The 17,905-nt window shown below is 42.1% G+C and overlaps 1 protein-coding gene and 1 long non-coding RNA gene across 2 annotated transcripts in view; one reads left to right on the top strand and one right to left on the bottom strand.

Annotated features, from left to right (window-relative positions):
• The window catches only part of LOC310704624, a 538,844-nt gene that overhangs the window by 423,523 nt on the left and 97,416 nt on the right, over positions 1-17,905 (bottom strand). The window lies entirely within an intron of this gene.
• Positions 6,884-12,955, top strand: LOC310705768 (uncharacterized protein; the record flags this gene model as incomplete). The annotated part of the gene is given in 6 exon segments (XM_083500591.1): positions 6,884-6,980; positions 9,717-10,293; positions 10,295-10,891; positions 11,071-11,203; positions 11,400-12,063; positions 12,066-12,955. Coding segments are annotated over 6 exon segments (2,493 nt in total). The 3' UTR covers positions 12,491-12,955.

Below are 17,905 nucleotides of genomic sequence, written 5' to 3'. Positions count from 1 at the left end.
TGAATGACAGCCATGCCTGTATCCATAGTAGTGTATCCATAGCAATGACCAGAGGAGAAATTACCCCTGGAAGGAGCTCAAAGAGAAGAAATACCATGGTGCACCTGCAGCAGCATAACTGGGTGCCTTCATCTGCCCCAGCTGCAACTACACATCTCTCCCACATTGGTCTCTACAGCCACAGCAGGGCACTGCAACCTTCCAACAGTTTGACCTCACCCCCCAAGGCACACTCCTCCATTGTCTCCGGAGACAGACAGATGCCAGTGATTCATTAGTGGGCCTATCGTGTGTTTGCAGTATAGTGCTTAATGGAATCTGCCCCTGAGGTCTTTAAATCTTGGTTATCCCAAATCCATAATTATAAAAGTAGATTAAATAGTGCATCAAACTCTTCATATTATGCATTTCTAGACTTGCTTCTTAACTAAGCATGAAGGGCAGCATTACAACTGCAATCATTTGCTAAAAAATACTTAAGAACATTTTGAGAAGAAACAATAAATGAACTTGGACTTGATTGGTTTAGAAAAGGTTAACAATAAACTCAGTCTTATGCATGCTTACTTAGAAGTGCTCCCACTGAATTCAGTGAAACTTGTTCCCATGCATGCGAGCAGAGGTTTGCAGCCTAAATCAATTAGGCAAAGCTGATGTGCCACCAGCATGTGTTAATTAGAGGAAATTTTGTTTTTAAAATATTACAAACTATACTCAAAAGAGTATGGCAGGAAGGAAACAAAATTAATTCTGTTGATTTGGGGGCGAATGTTTTAGCAAGGTTAAGCTCTTTCCAATGTGCACTTTAAAAGAAGGATAAAAGTCCATTTTGTAATCTTTTTAGGCCAGAAAGCAAGAGGCTATCCTGAGGAAATGAAATCCTGCAAGCTTTTTGTTGTTGTTGTTTTTTCAAGATGCCCTAACAATAATGCAGTTGGGTGAAAAGATCAGGAACACTTTATACACATTGTGCTAATTACTGCAAGTACTTAAAGTTGTAATTAGCTTATTATACTGCAGAGAACCTAACATGGCATGTCTTTCAAAAGAATTTCTCTCCAGATCATTAGTGGGAAAGCTCACAACATCTGCTTCAAATAAAATCAACCAATTAGCACAGGCAACTTCACATAGTTTGCAATCAGAGAATTATATTGTGCCAAGTGCTAATTTCAATGTGAATACTATCTCCTTCTTATATCCCACGCTTATCTGCCAGCACAGCTGGTGTTTAACACTACTGACTTCAGTCAAGTCTCCAAAAACTTATGTTAATTTGAAAGAACCTAATCAGAGTGTGCAACACAGAGTGAGGTTGATCTCTGCTTAATTAAAAGTGACCTTGTCATTTCACTGCCTATAAAACACCATTTATAGTTCAGTTACCATAAATATTCAGGTTTGTGTGTGAGAGATGGAAGACAGGCTTTAAACTATTTTCAGGTTGCAAAGTTGGAATGTGACATGCTGTTAAGTTGCAATTCAGTTTGGGATGCCATTAGTGTTTGGAGCCATAGCGCCTGGAGAATGTAGCTAGCTTTACTTAAGATTCAGATTTCATTTTCATTCCCAAATGGGTGCCCTTCCCATCTTTGTGGACATTTTCAGAGATGTGGAAGGCAGAGATAATAATAAAAAAAAGTGTCACTCCCAGTTCTTTCTTTCCTAGATTCCTTCCTTTTCATCCACAAAACCCGTATACAGTGGTACCTTCGGTTAAGTACTTAATTCGTTCCGGAGGTCCATTCTTAACATGAAACTGTTCTTAACCTGAAGCACCACTTTAGTTATGGGGCCTCCTGCTGCTGCTGCGCCGCCACAGCACGATTTCTGTTCTCATCCTGAAGCAAAGTTCTTAACCCGAGGTACTATTTCTGGGTTAGCGGAGTCTGTAACCTGAAGCATATGTAACCTGAAGTGTATGTAACCCGGGGTACCACTATATTTCCTGATATGGACAGGACAAATCTAGTAGTTATCCTTTCCCATTTGATTTCATTTTCTTTGCCTGCATCTGAACATGCGACAAGAGCAAATAGTAGCAGCTAAGATATAGACTGCTAATATCATAATGCCATTATACAAATCAATGGCCCCATGAGGAAAGGTTACAGCATTGGGGCTTTTTTGTTCAGAGAAAACACAAGTAACAGGTGACATTACAGAAGTGTGTCAAATTATGCACTGTATGGCGAAAGTGGGTAGAGACGCATTTTATTATCTCTCTCATAGCAGAATTGGCAGGCCTCTGATGAAGCTGAATATTGGAAGATTCAGGACAAAGGTATGTATTCACACTGTATGTATTTAAACTACAGAATATGCTCCCACAGGAGACAGTGATGGCCAGCAACTTGGATAGCTTTAAAAGCACATTAGACAAATTCATGGAAAATAAGACTGCAGGTGCCTAATAGCCATGATGGTTCCACACAACTTCCACGGTCAAAGGCAGTATGCCTCTGAATAGCAGTTGCTGGGCATCACAAGAAGTGTTTCATTTAGATCCTGCTTGCAGGTTTGTGCTGGGCATTTGGCTGGCCACTGTGAGGACAGAATGCCATGGTCTCCAATTCCCATGAAAAATAGAAAATAATCTGAAGTCCTGGTAAGTGACTTCTCATAATATATAATAACATACTCCTCCACCCCCTTTCTGGTCAACCTCTTGTTATTAGTCCCTGGACAGAGGTCACAGTCTTCAGTCAGTCATGCCAAAGACCAACTAAATCAATGCAATAGGCCATACATACATGACAGCAAGCCCCACTGTCGTCAATGGCACTTATGAGTAGCCATGCCTAGGGTTGTGCTGTAAGTTGCCATTCATTTAAGCCTCATTAATTTCACTGTAGCATACTGGCAACTTTCGGTGGATTGTACCAAAACTATTTTTTCAGTAACAAGCATAACATTCTAAGGCTTCCTCCTCCTTTCCTAATTTATCCCCAAAAAGACATTTACTTTGTGCAGTTTTGCACATAAAAGCTATATAGGACAGAGTTAAGTGGTTAAAATATCACACACCTTAAAATGTGAACAGAACAGAGCTCTCCATAGAACAAGCAGGAAATTACATAAGCATTAACCTTTCTTAAATAAAAACGACATTTTAGTTGGATACAAAGCAACACTGGGGGATTTAATTACATGTAAAAAAGAGTTAAATAATTCAAGGTTTTTCATAGCTGGAGCTAACAAGCATTTATTATTTATTATTCCTTAGGCAAAAACAACAAAAACATTGTATTTTTAACACATAAGACAAAAATCACCAAGTCCTAATCTTGCTGCCACTGGTTGCAAATTCACTTTTTGAAGATTACAAAGACTGTACAAGGCCAACAAATCTTCCAAGTTTACAATTTGCATCTTCAAAATAACTCCCACCTCATCTCAGAACTCAAACCAGAAAAAATTGTGGCTGTGTAAGTCCCAAGAAAAACACATGGTGGAGTGGGACAGGGCAAGATGACTTTTATACCTATTTGAAACCCTTTTCAGCTGAGTGACATGACTTGGCTTGGCTGGTAAAAGGAGTGGTGTAGGTTAAATTCAGAGGAATTCCTTCTGAATGGAATAGTATAAAATAAACCAGCATAAAATTATGCCAGCATAAATTACACCATCTTCAAAAGATAGGATTGGTCAGTAAATGTCGGTATCAAATATCAGATGGCTGCACTTAAGCCAAAGAAAGGGATGTGGTTCAAGCAGAAGCAATAGAGAGCAAGGATGAAATAAAGTTCATGCGAGACACATGGTGGATGGTACTCCTGTGATGTAAAGACAATGCAAGAGAGTAGAGTCAAAATGGGATTTTGCTGCCTAATATATTAGTATTGGGATGGAGGTGAAGAATGCATTGATTCTTACATACTACTGGGCTCCCCTCAATGACTTATCAGCATGATGTCTGACACCTACTGGTTAATAGACATACTTTCAATAAGATCAATACAGGCTCATCACACAGCTGGCAGTACTGAGCATCTTTTTCATGGTTCAGCATACAGCATTTATATTCTTTCTTGGTTGCCTAATTCTTACCTTGTGGGTTTTGATGACATTGCAATAACTGTGGGGATTTTTAAAGAGATGTTGAATAATAATGGATAGCAATAAAGATCCTGGACAATCCAACGCGTTCCATAAGTTTGAATTCATATTCAAACTTCAAGTACATTATCCTATCACTTGGTGAATAAAGATAGCAATAACTAGGATAAACAAATTAAATATGAGAATGTCATGAGAATATAGCACACACCAGTTTGAAATCAGAGAGATGTTAATGCAGCAGTACTTATTTGGTGAAATAATATCCAACAATATTTTGTTGTCTTTTTCATAGCAAACAACAAATATAAAAACTTCACAAAAGTGAATAGCCACATGAGGGAATCCACATCTCCTCTTGTGTCAGGCTGGGCAGGTGTATGCATGTGAAGTGTGAATGCTGAAGGGTAGCTGTGTTTTGGTTTGCATATTGGTTCAGGAAATGCAGATACAGTGTGAACCAAATTTCTCCACCATCCCTTCTTCGGACACATAGATATTAATATCATTTGTAGTCATGTGAATGTGCCTGCGAACTCGGAGCCAGTGTGGACTAGTGGTTAAAACATTGGACTAGGACTTGGGAGACCAGGGTTCAAATCCCAAGTCAGCCATGACTTTTGGTCAACCACTGTCTCAGCCTAACCTGCCTTACAGGGTTGTTGTCAGGATAAAATGAGAGGAAGAGAACTGAGTTTAGAGTGGGGTGCAGTTGTTTATACCATCTATTGCTATGCCAAACTTGTAGTAGATAAAAATGTCATAGCATAGAAGACATTTTTTGCTACTTGCAAAAACTTCCATTCTCTTTTTCAGAAACAATAGTAATAAATATGAGGTTCACATTCCTGACATTAATACTAGCAGGTGTTTAAATCCTTGTTTGTTTAAAATCTACATACTATTCCCCCATTTTACTCTTCTCTAAATTGCATTCAGAGAGATAGGAGCTATGTGCTTAAAACTGAAGGTCCACATATCTCAAAATGGATTTTATTTGAGTAAATAAAATTTATGCTGTGCATAAAATGATAAGAAAAGAGAACATGTTTGATATATGTACATTTTGTACAAATATATTCCAGTCTTACATCCTTGATGATACTCGACTTCACTTCATGTTTTCTAGGTATGCTTTTGCATTGGAGAATACTTCAAATACTTTATTAAGTCTCTGATGAGATGGTTAATTTTTAGTACTTTGGTGTTGTGCTGGTTATCTCTATTGGTATCTTCTTGCCTGACATTTAGGATTTTTAATTATTTAAACTGAACACAATGGTAAAAAAAACTATACACTACTCAAAAACAACATTTTCAAGATGGAATATAAGCTTTGCTCTCCACAGGAAGACTGCAGCTTTTACATTCTGCCAACAACTCTTCCACACAATGGACAACCTCAATAAAAAAACTCAAAATATTTCAAAGGCAAGAAGACTGTCTAAATATTTCCCCGAAACATTGGCAGTAAGCATTTTACAGGAAACCTAATTAAATTTCCCTAAAAACAGCACAGGGTTTAATTTTCCAGCTACATGATTACAGTACAGTATGATATATTACTGTAGCATCTAGCAGTCAGCTCCTGTCAGCATTATGTGACCTAGAATATGATGAGCTCTCATACATAACGAGAATTTACAGATGCTATTGATTGGACTTTATTAACCTAATTACTCTTAATAGATGTAAACACGGTGCTAGTAGTGGAGATGTATACTACTTTTTTCACCATTAAGGGCTTGCTTGCGAAACTTTGCAGTCTGGGCCCAGTTTGCACTTTCTGGCTCTGCCTCATCAAATCCTGTGTCCTGGTTTAAACATAATGCTAAACTATGGTTTGTTTAACAAACCATGCGGGAACCACAAATTGTTTGACCAAACAAACAAACAAACCATGGCCTGTTTCTTCAAAATTTTGATTGTTTTCCAGTGATGGCTGCCTCCTGCCTTTGTAGCTTGATGAGCATCTAGAGTGGGGTGTGCAAATAAACCATGGCTAAGGAATCATAGCAGGGTTTACACATAGCACCAAGTCATAGTTAAAACAAACCAGGGCTTCAACCATGGTTCATTGGCAATAATCAGATCAGCTGGGGTTAATGGGAGCTGGAGTCAAGCAACACCTGGGAGGCTCGCAGGTTTCCAATCCCTGTTTTAAAGAAATAAAGAAATAAAATGTGTGCTTCTTTGAGAGTAACTGAGGATGCAAACTTAGTCTTTCCACCCAATGCCTGAAGTTGGTATTGCTTGTGATGACAAAGCAACAATATTCTGATGAGCTGCCTAAACTGTTCTGAATCTGAACTTCTTTGATTGTTTCCCCACCCCCCTTACACCCTCCAATGAAACAAAACATTGCCAACAAGAAAGAGTAATTTCACACTTGGCAAAACTTGGCATTTGGCAGCAATTCGTACAGCCCTGCAGAAAAACAGAAAGTGACTCATCAGCTATCCTTCAGCTCTACACCAGTTCTCTTCTCTCTTGGCAATGCACGCATTTTATGATTTTCTTGTAATTTGAATACATTTTATCACTTACGAAATGCTAAACTGAGCTTAAAAGGAAGTGATCTCCTCTGCATTTAAGATTCAGAGTGCAATCAGCTTTATAGCAGGTCAACCGCTTCCACTAAAAGCAGCATGTTCAGATGATAAAGTGAGGAAGGCAAGACTGGGGCTCTTGTGGAGCAGTGGCATGCTTTACTAGCTCTCTCTACCCATGACTTACAAGTCATGAGGTTGTGCTGCAACTGATCAGCATGATCAGTTGCTGGAGGCAGATCTAAAGAACGCTCCGAAATTCCATTGAGTTTAACATGGATATAGAATTTCCAGTTAGTGAATGGCAATTTATGGGCAAGATTACGCAAGGGACGGACCAGGCAAAAGGACTGCAGCAAAGGAGGTGGAGAGGTGATAGAAGAGAGACCCAATAAGGAAAGAAAGTTCAGAAGGAAGAACACATGGGAAGTAGGGCTTTTGTGCTATTGTGAAGAGAGAAGCGCAGTAGCAATGTCATTATTTCGTTATTATATTTGCAGACCACCTTTTACACAAAATGGTGTGCAGGGTGGCTAACAGTAGAATACAGAGTAAAACACAAAACAATCAAAACAAAAAACAGATAGTTAAAAGATCAACAAACTCATCAATATAAAATCAATAAACACAACATCCAATTGAACAAATTATGGCATTTACAGTGGCCATAGTAAATCACCTTACAAGGTGTTATATTTTTGTCATATATTGTTATTCTACAGTACTATAGTTTTCCTTTATGCTATAAGTTTTGGTCACAACCTTGCAGGAAACTGGCATTCTTAAACTGATTATGATGGTATTTCATATTAGGCAAGGGAAGTTTGCATTGTGAATCTAATTTGAGTGTTTATGTAAGACCTGAGTGTGGTGCAGTGGTTAGAGTGTTTAACTTAGACCTGGGAGGCCAGAGTTCAAATTCCACTCCGCCATGAAGCTCATTGAATAACCTCAGATCAGTCACTCACTCTCAGTCTAACCTACCTCACAGAGTCTTTGTGAGAATAAAATCAGGAGTTAAAGCACACACCCTTCAACTCCTTGGAGGAAAGATGAGATATAGATGTAAAAATAATAATTTAAAAATCAATGCGTGGATATGTAGAGTACAACGTGCCACTAGTCTGGAAACTGAACACACCGTAGGAAGCAGCAAAGTAAACTTTCTCACACTGTGCAATGAAAGACAACTTATTTTAATTCAGAAAGGGCCCTTTCCAGTAACGAAAGCAAGACTATTCTCAGTGCCCTCTAAATCCTTGATTTCTGCTGCCATTTTTCACTTGAGCTATTGGAGCAAGAGGAAGGAATGTTTCTAACAGATTTGAAACACTGTCTTGATGAACTGTTTTCATGTGTGTGTGTGTTTGTGTGTGTGTGAAACCTAGTGCTGCGTGGATGCATTATGTTCTCATGGTCAGGCTCATTTAAAGAAACATTCATACCAAGCATTGCTGCAGATCTTTAAACGGCTTCTTTATTATTTTTTCCTCTTGTTATTGTGCCTCTGCAGGGACTATATTGAGAGAAATCAGGGGATGAACAGAATACTGCACCTGTTTCAGAGCCTTTGTCTGGGCCTGTATAGTTGTATTAATATGAACAGTATTTCACCAAATCCCATTCGTCATTATTTCAGGCCATTACCTCAGTGGGTTATCGCACAATACCAAGGACAAGTTGGGTTGACTATTGCCTGAATGAAGTGGAGAATAAAAGAACATGTTCTGCAGGTAGAAAGAAACCTGTTACAGCTGAAAAGGAGGAAAATTGCCACACCGTGCATATGCTCATCTAAACAGATACAGTCATTGCTGTGTAATATGCTCACCAGTCTTCTATTTAGTTCATTGTTCGTCTTCTTTTTTTAGTGAAGTACCATAATAGGTACACTATTACTAAATTCTGTTGACCCTTTTTCATTACAGATGTCTTCAAAATAGAAGGAAATCACAATGGAAAGAGTCTGTGGGTCCTCCATTCCACAGGATTTGACTTCTATTTTTTTTTAAAAAAAAAAAAACCCTCCAAATATTATGGTCACCTACAGCCAGCTACTGCAAATCAAATACCCTGGACTCTAATGGAGACCACTAAAGCCAATCCTGTCTCTTGCCTTAAGACTATCTTAGACGACAGAGGAGTTTGAAATTGTAACATTTGATGCTCTTATTTTCAAGAGCAGTCATGTAGAATGAATAAGGTGAGTACTACTTCTTTTAAAACAGGAGTCTGCTTTGGAAGAAAGGAGCTTATAGCAGGAGCCATTTTGGCCTGAATGTCAAATGAAGAATTAAAGCCTACAGCAGAATTGTTGCTGGACTACAATTCCCATCATCCCAGAACATTGGCCAGGCTGGCTGGGGCAGATAGAAGTTGGAGTCCAACAACATCCAAGGACTACAGGTTCCTCATTCTCGATTTACATTATCTGTAGTAGAAGTTCCAAAGTTAGAACCATCTTTGGAGGTGTGACTCAATCATTCAGTTTGTACAGTGTGAACAGACAATTGCACAGGTTCCTCAAGTGAAGACTGCAGCCAATGAAGTCCTCACCTGGTCTTGCCACTGCTGCGCTACTTGGGGCCAAGACATCATTTGGCTTAGCATTATGTCTGAACATGGGCTTGCGGTTTGTCTTTCTCCAGACAAAGCACTAGCTGTAACCAAGGATGATTCTTGGTATGCCACTCATAATCTGTCTGGGGGAGAGCAACCACAAGTCCAAGTTTAAACATAATGCTAAGCCAAATGATATCTTACCCCAGGTAGCATAGCAGCAGGAGGACTGAAGGAGGAGTACAGTGGTTGCTAGCTTCATTCCAGGAACCTGCATGTTTGCTTGCTTACATGCGAACCAGCTCAATATGACAGAAATATCAAACTTATCCTTCCTTTTTGAACCTGAAAACTGGTTTTCTCAGATAAAATCATTTGAAGAATGTAACCAAAAAGATTCTATCTATACAGTATGTGATGTCTTTGCATCTTTTGCCAGACAGAGAGAGAGAGAGAATGAATGAATATGTGCACAAGAATACACAGTATTGCTGCACAGGTATGTGTTTGGGATCCACTAATTCTCTTGGACTTGACTTTGTTTTTCAGCATCTGATGCTGTCAACAACCCAGCTGTGTGGGGCTTAGTCGAGGGGCATGGGGAGCGAGGGGCCATCAGGATGTTGGGGGACATGGGTAAAGAAGACAAGGCCTTCCAGCTTCCGACGGGAGGGACCAGGCTGGTGTCTCTCTTTGGACAGGATCAGACAACTGCAGAATCTGGAAATGTGCTCTTCCAATACAGGCCATCAAAGCGGGCCAAAATTAGTCAACCAGCTACTGCTGCAGGTCTGTCTACCCAGAAGCATCCTCCTGCAGCTACAGCGGCTCCTGCGCCCACTGCAGCAGTGCAGTCCGTCTTCTTCACTACAGTTGTTCATGCATATTTACTAACAAATGGGAGATATGTGAAACATGGCAAGTATAGGGCAACTGTAGTGGGCAGCAATGCAAGCAAAAAGTACAGGCTGCTTCTTTATATCAGCCAGCTGCAGCAGATTGCAACCGCCAGGATCGATGCATGGTTTGTATTCACGGTGCAGCCCAACAACTACTGCACATTTTATGATGATCAGTGGCAGAAATGGTCCATCATGTTTGAATCAGAAATGGTGGCTGTGGACTTGCAAGCAGCTGTGCATTGCCAAGTATAACAGCAGCGCTTCTCCTGACTCAGTGTTTTACCAGGATCTTGTTCTTGGAGATGGCCAAGGTGTGGCGACTGGAGATGTCCTGGAGATCACTTTTACAGTCTGGCTGTTCCAGAACGGTAGTCTTGGGCAGGTTTTCGACTCAAATGTAAATGAAGAAAAGTTGCTGCGTCTGAAGCTAGGCTCTGGCAAAGTCATCAAGGACTGGGAAGATGCAATGATTGGCATGAAGAGAGGAGGCAGGCGGTTCCTCCTTATCCCACCAGCATTGGCTTACTGGCCTTTGGGAGAAGCTGAAGGCATTCCTCCGGACTCAACCCTGGCCTTGGAGGTGGAAGTCAAATGGGTGTGGTTTGCAAAGGACGCTGGCTCCACCGGACAGAGCCTGGGCCCCAGGGACTCCCTCACACCTTCACCAGCGCCACAATCAGAAAGCCCCGCTACAGACCCAGCATGGCTCCAAAGCCAGGCTATGTGGAGCAGAGCAACAGCTCACTGCAGAGGACCATGGAGCACACCCAGACAAGGGTCCTACATGCTGAACAGGAGAAGGTCAGGGTCAGCAAGGAACTAGCGGAAACCATGGTGCAAATCTCCTAGATCCAGCAGAGGTTGATCGGTCTTCAGAAGCAGGGGATGGATTTCCACGCCCAACTGAATGAAGCCCTGACAGAGTTGGAGGGGCACAGCGCCCTGGTCAACCTACTGCATGCACAGCTGGCAGAACTTGAGAAGTTGTCTGACTTGAAAAGCAGATACCAGGAGGTGAACCTGATCGGGATGCAGTTGGAGGAGAAGGTGGCAGGCAGCTGGCTTATCACCGCGTTCAAATTGAGAATCTGGATAAGGTCAGGATCAGCCAGGAGATCGCAGAGCCAGTGTGGTGTAGTGGCTAAGAGCGGTAGTCTCGTAATCTGGGGAACCGGGTTCGCGTCTCCGCTCCTCCACATGCAGCTGCTGGGTGACCTTGGGCCAGTCACACTTCTTTGAAGTCTCTCAGCCCCACTCACCTCACAGAGTGTTTGTTGTGGGGGAGGAAGGGAAAGGAGAATGTTAGCCGCTTTGAGACTCCTTAAAGGGAGTGAAAGGCGGGATATCAAATCCAAACTCTTCTTCTTCTTCAGAAGCCAAGTTGCAGATCACTCAGCTCCAGCTGGAGCAGCTCTGTCATCAGAAGCAGGAGATGGATCTCCACTCCCAAGTGAATCAAGCCCTGACTGATTCGGAGGGGCACAGCGCCCTGGTCAACCGACTGCATGCACAGCTGGTGGAACTTCAGAAGTCGTCTGATGACATTAAAAGCAGATACCAGGAGGAGCAGCTGATCAGGAAGCAGTTGGATGAGAAGGTGGCAGCCGTGAAAGAAGAGCTGGCTGATCTCCTCGTTCAGAAGGAGAATCTGGATAAGACAACTCTGCAGCTGCTGGAGAGTCAGGGGGAGCAAAGGAGGAGGAGCAGCACCAAGGAGGAAGGACCTGTGGAAAGGAAGCAGCCAAGTGCTGCACCCCTTTATGGGGATCCCCACAGCAACTCTCTCCGAAAACCAGCACCAGTGGCATCCCCCGCACCTTTGGCTAATCTGAAGGAAAGCTCAAGCTGTCTTCCATTCACAGCTCTCGAAGGAGCCCAAGACAGATTGCTTTTTGCAGCTCCTGAGGCTCATTCTTCAGAAGAACAGGGTGAACAGACTCCTGCAGTCACTGCTCAAACTGCAAGGCTGCCTCTCAGGCTCTCCACCAGTATTGAGACGAGAAGCCAAGCACTCAGGGTGAAATGGACACAATAGACACCGCCATTCTGGCACATCCAAATCCAGCAGCGGATGAGACGGCACCTGCAATGGAGGGGCCCACAATGGGTCCAGAGGGCAAGGAGGAGAGTGGGGCAAGTCAGCACACCGCAGGCCCCACCTCTCAAGCTGCTCTAGCCGACAAGCAGCAGGACTTGGCTGGAGCCTCACAGCCAAGACCAGCGTCCAGCCCTATGCAATCCGATTCCAGTCTTCTTGAGGACAAGGGTGGTTTCTTCAAAGTTGCCACTCTCAAGCCATCTGCATTGGGAACTCTGTTGGCAGAAGACGAAGACGAAGAAGAGGTGAGCCTTAAGGGTTGGCCTCCCCCCACCCCACTCTTTGATGATAACGACGACAATGACCTGTACCTGCTGGGATGAGCGGCCTGGCAAATGCCATGGCAATACTTCCTTCTCTCAAGAGCTTCAGTGATTGCTGATCTGGGGCTGAGATGGATGGAGCTGGGGGTTTCCTGTGGGCCTCCCCAGATTGCTCATTTGGGCTGAGGTGGCCTTAATTTGTGGTTTTTGAGGCTGCTGGCAGGAAGAGGGGTGACTATATCTCTCTCTCTCTCTCTCTCGGTAGCAAATGTCAGTTTGGGACTTTGTCTGGCTTCAAAGTCCTGACTGTTTAATTCACCACTGAATTACAGGGTGCAGAACACACCTGTACCCTACATGCTTTTGACCCAGCTGCTGTTGGGAGTAGCGGTGGGTATCACCTTGAACAGCTCCTCTCTGTAGAAACCAAACTTAACCTATTGCCATAGCTCACCTCCAGTTTTGAACCTTGGCAAAACCGGATCTTGAAAATAATAATAATAAAGTGCAATTCAAATAAAATAAAAACAAAACAAAACAAGAAACAACCCAGCTGTGTGAAAATATTCAAGGACAGATGGAGTGGGAAAATATCTTATTTGGATTTGTATTTTTTAAAATGGTTTAAACTTAGAGTTTAGAAAGGGCATTTTCTTATTGTTAAGTACTGTATGTTGCCCTCTGATTAGTTCAGTCCTATTTAATTTATACTAATTTTATCTCAGCTGTACATTTTAACTTTGCAAAAGCAGTGGGGCCATCCTAATTAATGCTGTTAATATTTGTATCTGTACCATCTACCTACATAGTTAACATTTATTCTTCGGTGGTTAATTAAAAAGAAATTTGGGGTTTTAATTTTTTTTATATTTAAGCTTAAATTTAGATCATACACAAATCAAGGATAGTGTTCTAGCTGACTGAAAGTACTTACAGGATAAAGGCAGCCATAGTATTAATTGGGGATAGGGGCAAAAAAGTTGACATGTTTACCTATTACACTTACAGTGGCAACAGCAAAAGAACAGAACTACCTGCATGCAGAAAACATTTTCCTGCCTTGTCTAGCACCCTAACACATTTAACTCCTGAACTTTCTCTTCCTGATCAACTTGCAAATGTCATATTGTCAGCCTCTACTCTGTTCTCTCATGTATCCTTTTATGTGGTAGCTCTGCTGGATTTTATTGGTTTTATGGACCTCACTGCTAAACTTTTATGTTTGCTCTTTTGTTTTATCTTACTAATTGGTTGCATGTCAGCTTTAAGAGTTTTCCACTGAAACACAACCAAGGAAACAGATCAGCAAAAAAACCACTTTGGTAGGGTACCTTACTGAGATCAAAGTCATTATTAAGAGAGTTATCACTTTACATAAGATGATCAGCTTCAGAATTGGTAGTCTACCTCTTAAGAGTGCATATGACTTGTTTATATTTTTAATCTGGATGAGAGAATTAGCACTCTGGTCCAATCTAGGTCTTACCCTAATTGTGTGGTTACAACTATAATTCTTTTTGAAGAAATAATAATACTAGGCAGGGTGGGCAAATTTCATTGAGACCATGATGCACTAGAAGCAATTCCCTCTGCAGCAGTGATCTCAATATACATTATCCCCCAAGCAACCATTAGCCTTTGGGATAATGCTCTTATCCGCACTGCCTCAAGAGGAGTGGGATGGATTTTCATCGTAACTGTGGCTGGTGTGGGAATGGTTGCACCTCCCTTTCCCACTCACTGTTCCCAATTAAATATCCCCCATCCCATCCTGAACCTAGTATTAAAGATTGTGATTTCTAACCACACAATAATAGAAGATGGAGCAAGTTTGTTTTCTCCTGCTCCAGAGGGTAGGACCCAAACCAATGGGTTTGGGAGATTCTGACAAAACACCAGGAAGAACTTTCTGACAGTAAGAGCTGTCCAACAGTGAAACGGTCTCCCTTGGAAGCTGGTATACTCCCCTCGTTGGAGGTTTTTAAGCTGAAGTTGAATGGCCATCTGTCATGGATGCTTTAGCTGAGATTCCTGCATTGCAGGGGGTTGAACTAGATGACCCTCAGGGGTCCCTTCCAACTCTACAATTCTATGAAAATTCTAATTGAACCCACAGAAATACAGCAAAGTGCTACAGCAGGTCTATTTGCAGACTGATGTGACTAATGACTAAAAGCCGTAAGGTGTTCTCTGATCAGCATTTTAAAATATCAAAGTGCATGGCAGATCACAACTGGATGGAATCCGAGAGAGAAACTTCTTGCTTGTGATTAGAAAATCTAAACAGCACATCTGATCAAGTAGGCCACAACCTGCAATGCTTACTAATGCCTTAAAATATTTATCAGCAGGTTTCCATTTGCTTATAGGGACAAGGCTAACCTTCAAACACAGAGGCGAGAATCAGAGAGATGTTGCTGTAAGTAGCTGAACTTCTATATGATTAGGGGCTCTAACAGCTTGACATACCTATATAGCCCCTTCCAATTATGAAATCCCACCTGAAATTGTAGTTCTGGCAGGTAGAAATAAAGCTCAAAGATAGCTGAGAAAGTGTTAGGGGCAAGAAGACGAATGATATGCCTAACAGTGAACTGACTAGCAGTTGAATAGATAGATGAATTAGCAAAGGAAAAACTCCTAAAATCAAGGATTTTATCCCCACCACCCCTTGAAATAATATCTGGAGTCAGGGTGCCAATTTGAATAAAATATTGGAGGGCCCAGGTATGCCCCACCCCACATAATCACAAGACACAGCACGTGCATGCCATTTGAATGGCAATGCCCATCAACTTTTGGGGGCCCTGTGGGGACCTCTGCCCCTAGAAGTTGGCTCCTGTGGTCGCTGCCAATATATGTTGGCAGTACTGAAATACCTGGACCAGTGCTCTGACTCAGTATGGGCCAGCTTCTTATGCTTCTGTTTCAGCAGTGGCAGAATATGATGAAGATATCCTGCCCCAGTGAGAGGTCAAGTCTTCACATTTTGCTGTAACTGAAGCTTCTGGGTCAACTTAAGGGCTGTCGTAGATTACGGTACATGTGCCCTAACTCTTAGCTCCCAGCTCTTCTCAAACTGCGGCTAACAAAGTTATATATTAAAAAATATGGCAAACAAAATTGTTGATGAACTTTGCAATCTAGCAAGTTTCATTCTTCTGAAAACAAGCAATAATGATAATATTTTAATTATTTTCCTATGAAAGGCAGTTCATTAAAATGCAATGTCTCTGTTGAAAGCTCATTAACAAATTTAATTTTATACTGACCAGTAACCTCAACACTGTAAGTGGAACTACTCACCTATGTAAATCTGAATGTATATAGTCGGTTTGCTGGATTGAAGCCAACAATGGCATAATTTGTGAGCTTGCAAATTGAAAGTGTTCATTTACCAAGCCTATAATTAAGAAAAACTTCAGTCCAAACCACATTATAACTATAATAGATTTCACACTTCATAAAAAGACAAGAAAGTGTAGCTACATATTGCAGAGAATTAATATTTGTTTTGCGTAGTGTGCATTTTAAAATTAGAATCATATATTTTCAAGTTTTGGGGGGTTTTGGGGGGGGGAGGAGAGAAGAGTATGTGAAGGTTCTGATATGCACAAACTGCTTAAAGGGCCCAGTCCAAATTTTGCCCACCCAACTCAACTCCCAACCCTAAAAATCAATCAGCAATTGTGCTAATTGAGCTATTTGGAAGTGAGAAAAGATGGAGGACTAAACTCTGAGTAAACACAGTGTTCCCCTTTGAACAACGAGTCTGGGCTATGACCATTCAAAAACAAGGCTCTGCACATCTATCCATAGCTGGATGGTGAACTGGGTGCTCAGACAGGTGCTTCATGCATATCCCCCCTACCTAGCATAGCAGCTGGGGCTGTGTATATGCATACCAAATGAAAAATTGGCTGTAATGATGCTGAGTTCTTCGAGATTCAGCACTAGCTGAACTGGGCCAGCAATCTGGAACCCCAGAAGTTTGCTACATTGTTAGCAAAAAGTCAGCCTTGGATTGAATACTTGGCATGGCATCCCTCTATAATCACTGGTGATGTTTGAAGTTGGCAAATATGGCTATAGTTGTCCGGGGGCAGGGAGAGGGGAAAGAGAGCTTTTGCATCTTTCTGTATTTCTCTGCAGCACAACCACTTTCTCGTCCTCAGAGCTGTGAGAATCCAGTAGGAACATGCTGCTGGGGATTCAAAGTGCAGTGGTTTCCAGGGAGCCAGTTACAGTTCCATTATTATTATTATTATTATTATTATTATTATTATTATTATTAAAATCTGGTAGGACTGCCAGGGGTATGATACCTAACTGACCATCTCTGCAGCTGCCTTAGTAAAGGTAAAGGTAAAGGTAAAGGGACCACTGACCATTGGGTCCAGTCGTGACCGACTCTGGGGTTGCAGCGCTCATCTCGCTTTATTGGCCGAGGGAGCCGGCGTTTGTCTGCAGACAGCTTCCGGGTCATGTGGCCAGCATGATTAAGCCGCTTCTGGCGAACCAGAGCAGCGCACAGAAACGCCATTTACCTTCCCGCCGGAGTGGCACCTATTTATCTACTGGCACTCTGACGTGCTTTCGAACTGCTAGGTTGGCAGGAGCAGGGACTGAGCAACGGGAGCTCACCCTGTCGCGGGGATTCGAACCGCCAACCTTCTGATTGGCAGGTCCTAGGCTAATCAGCTGCCTTAGCACTTTTCAAATGACAGCTACGCATACAGCAAATGCCCCTTTCCCCTGACCTACACCCATTCATTGTGCCATCAGAACAGTGTCTACACACTGTAAATGCAATTGGGGGGAAATGCAGAAAGCAAGATCCATGGCTGGGCATACAACACCTGTGTCCTATGCACTTACAGCTTGTACACTTGTAAGCATTGTTTAGATTGTAGAGTGAGTGCATGATCCCAATTCATCCCCATGCATATTGACTGTGTATGGCTTTGGCTATCCCCCGTGAACATATACAACACTCTTATCTATATCACCTCATTCAAACAAGCCATATTTTATCCCACCCACTCTAAATCATTTTCCATAAGTCAATGCCACATGCCTGCTCTGTGTTAATACAAGTTGTCCCTGCTGCACTTTTCTATGCTGGGCTCTGTCTATGAAACTGATGTCGTCACACATATGCCCACCCAAATCAGCTCCCCTAGATCAGCTTTCATAATGGAAAAGCAATTGGGGGGAAATGCACATTATCCCCTCACTCCAGTAATGGAAATGGAGCAATTCAGCAAAGATGCTTGTAATGCCGATGACATTTATGCCTTTCAGTTCTACTGTACAAACAGAAGGTGTGGGGAGGGGGCTTCAGCATAGTAATCCAGTTAAAGACACAACACAGAACTGGATCTGCACCAAATATGATGGATGCAGGAGAACCACATGGCCAGAACTTCATGTACCCATTTCAGTAATTACCAGAGTAAGAGTACAACAATCCCT

This window comes from Podarcis liolepis (genome assembly GCF_965112155.1).
Source record: "Podarcis liolepis genome assembly, chromosome: 4".
In the NCBI taxonomy this organism is placed as follows: Eukaryota; Metazoa; Chordata; class Lepidosauria; order Squamata; family Lacertidae; genus Podarcis; species Podarcis liolepis.
The sequence above is the reverse complement of the archived record's forward strand: the minus strand, read 5'-3'. Positions and strand labels throughout refer to the sequence as shown.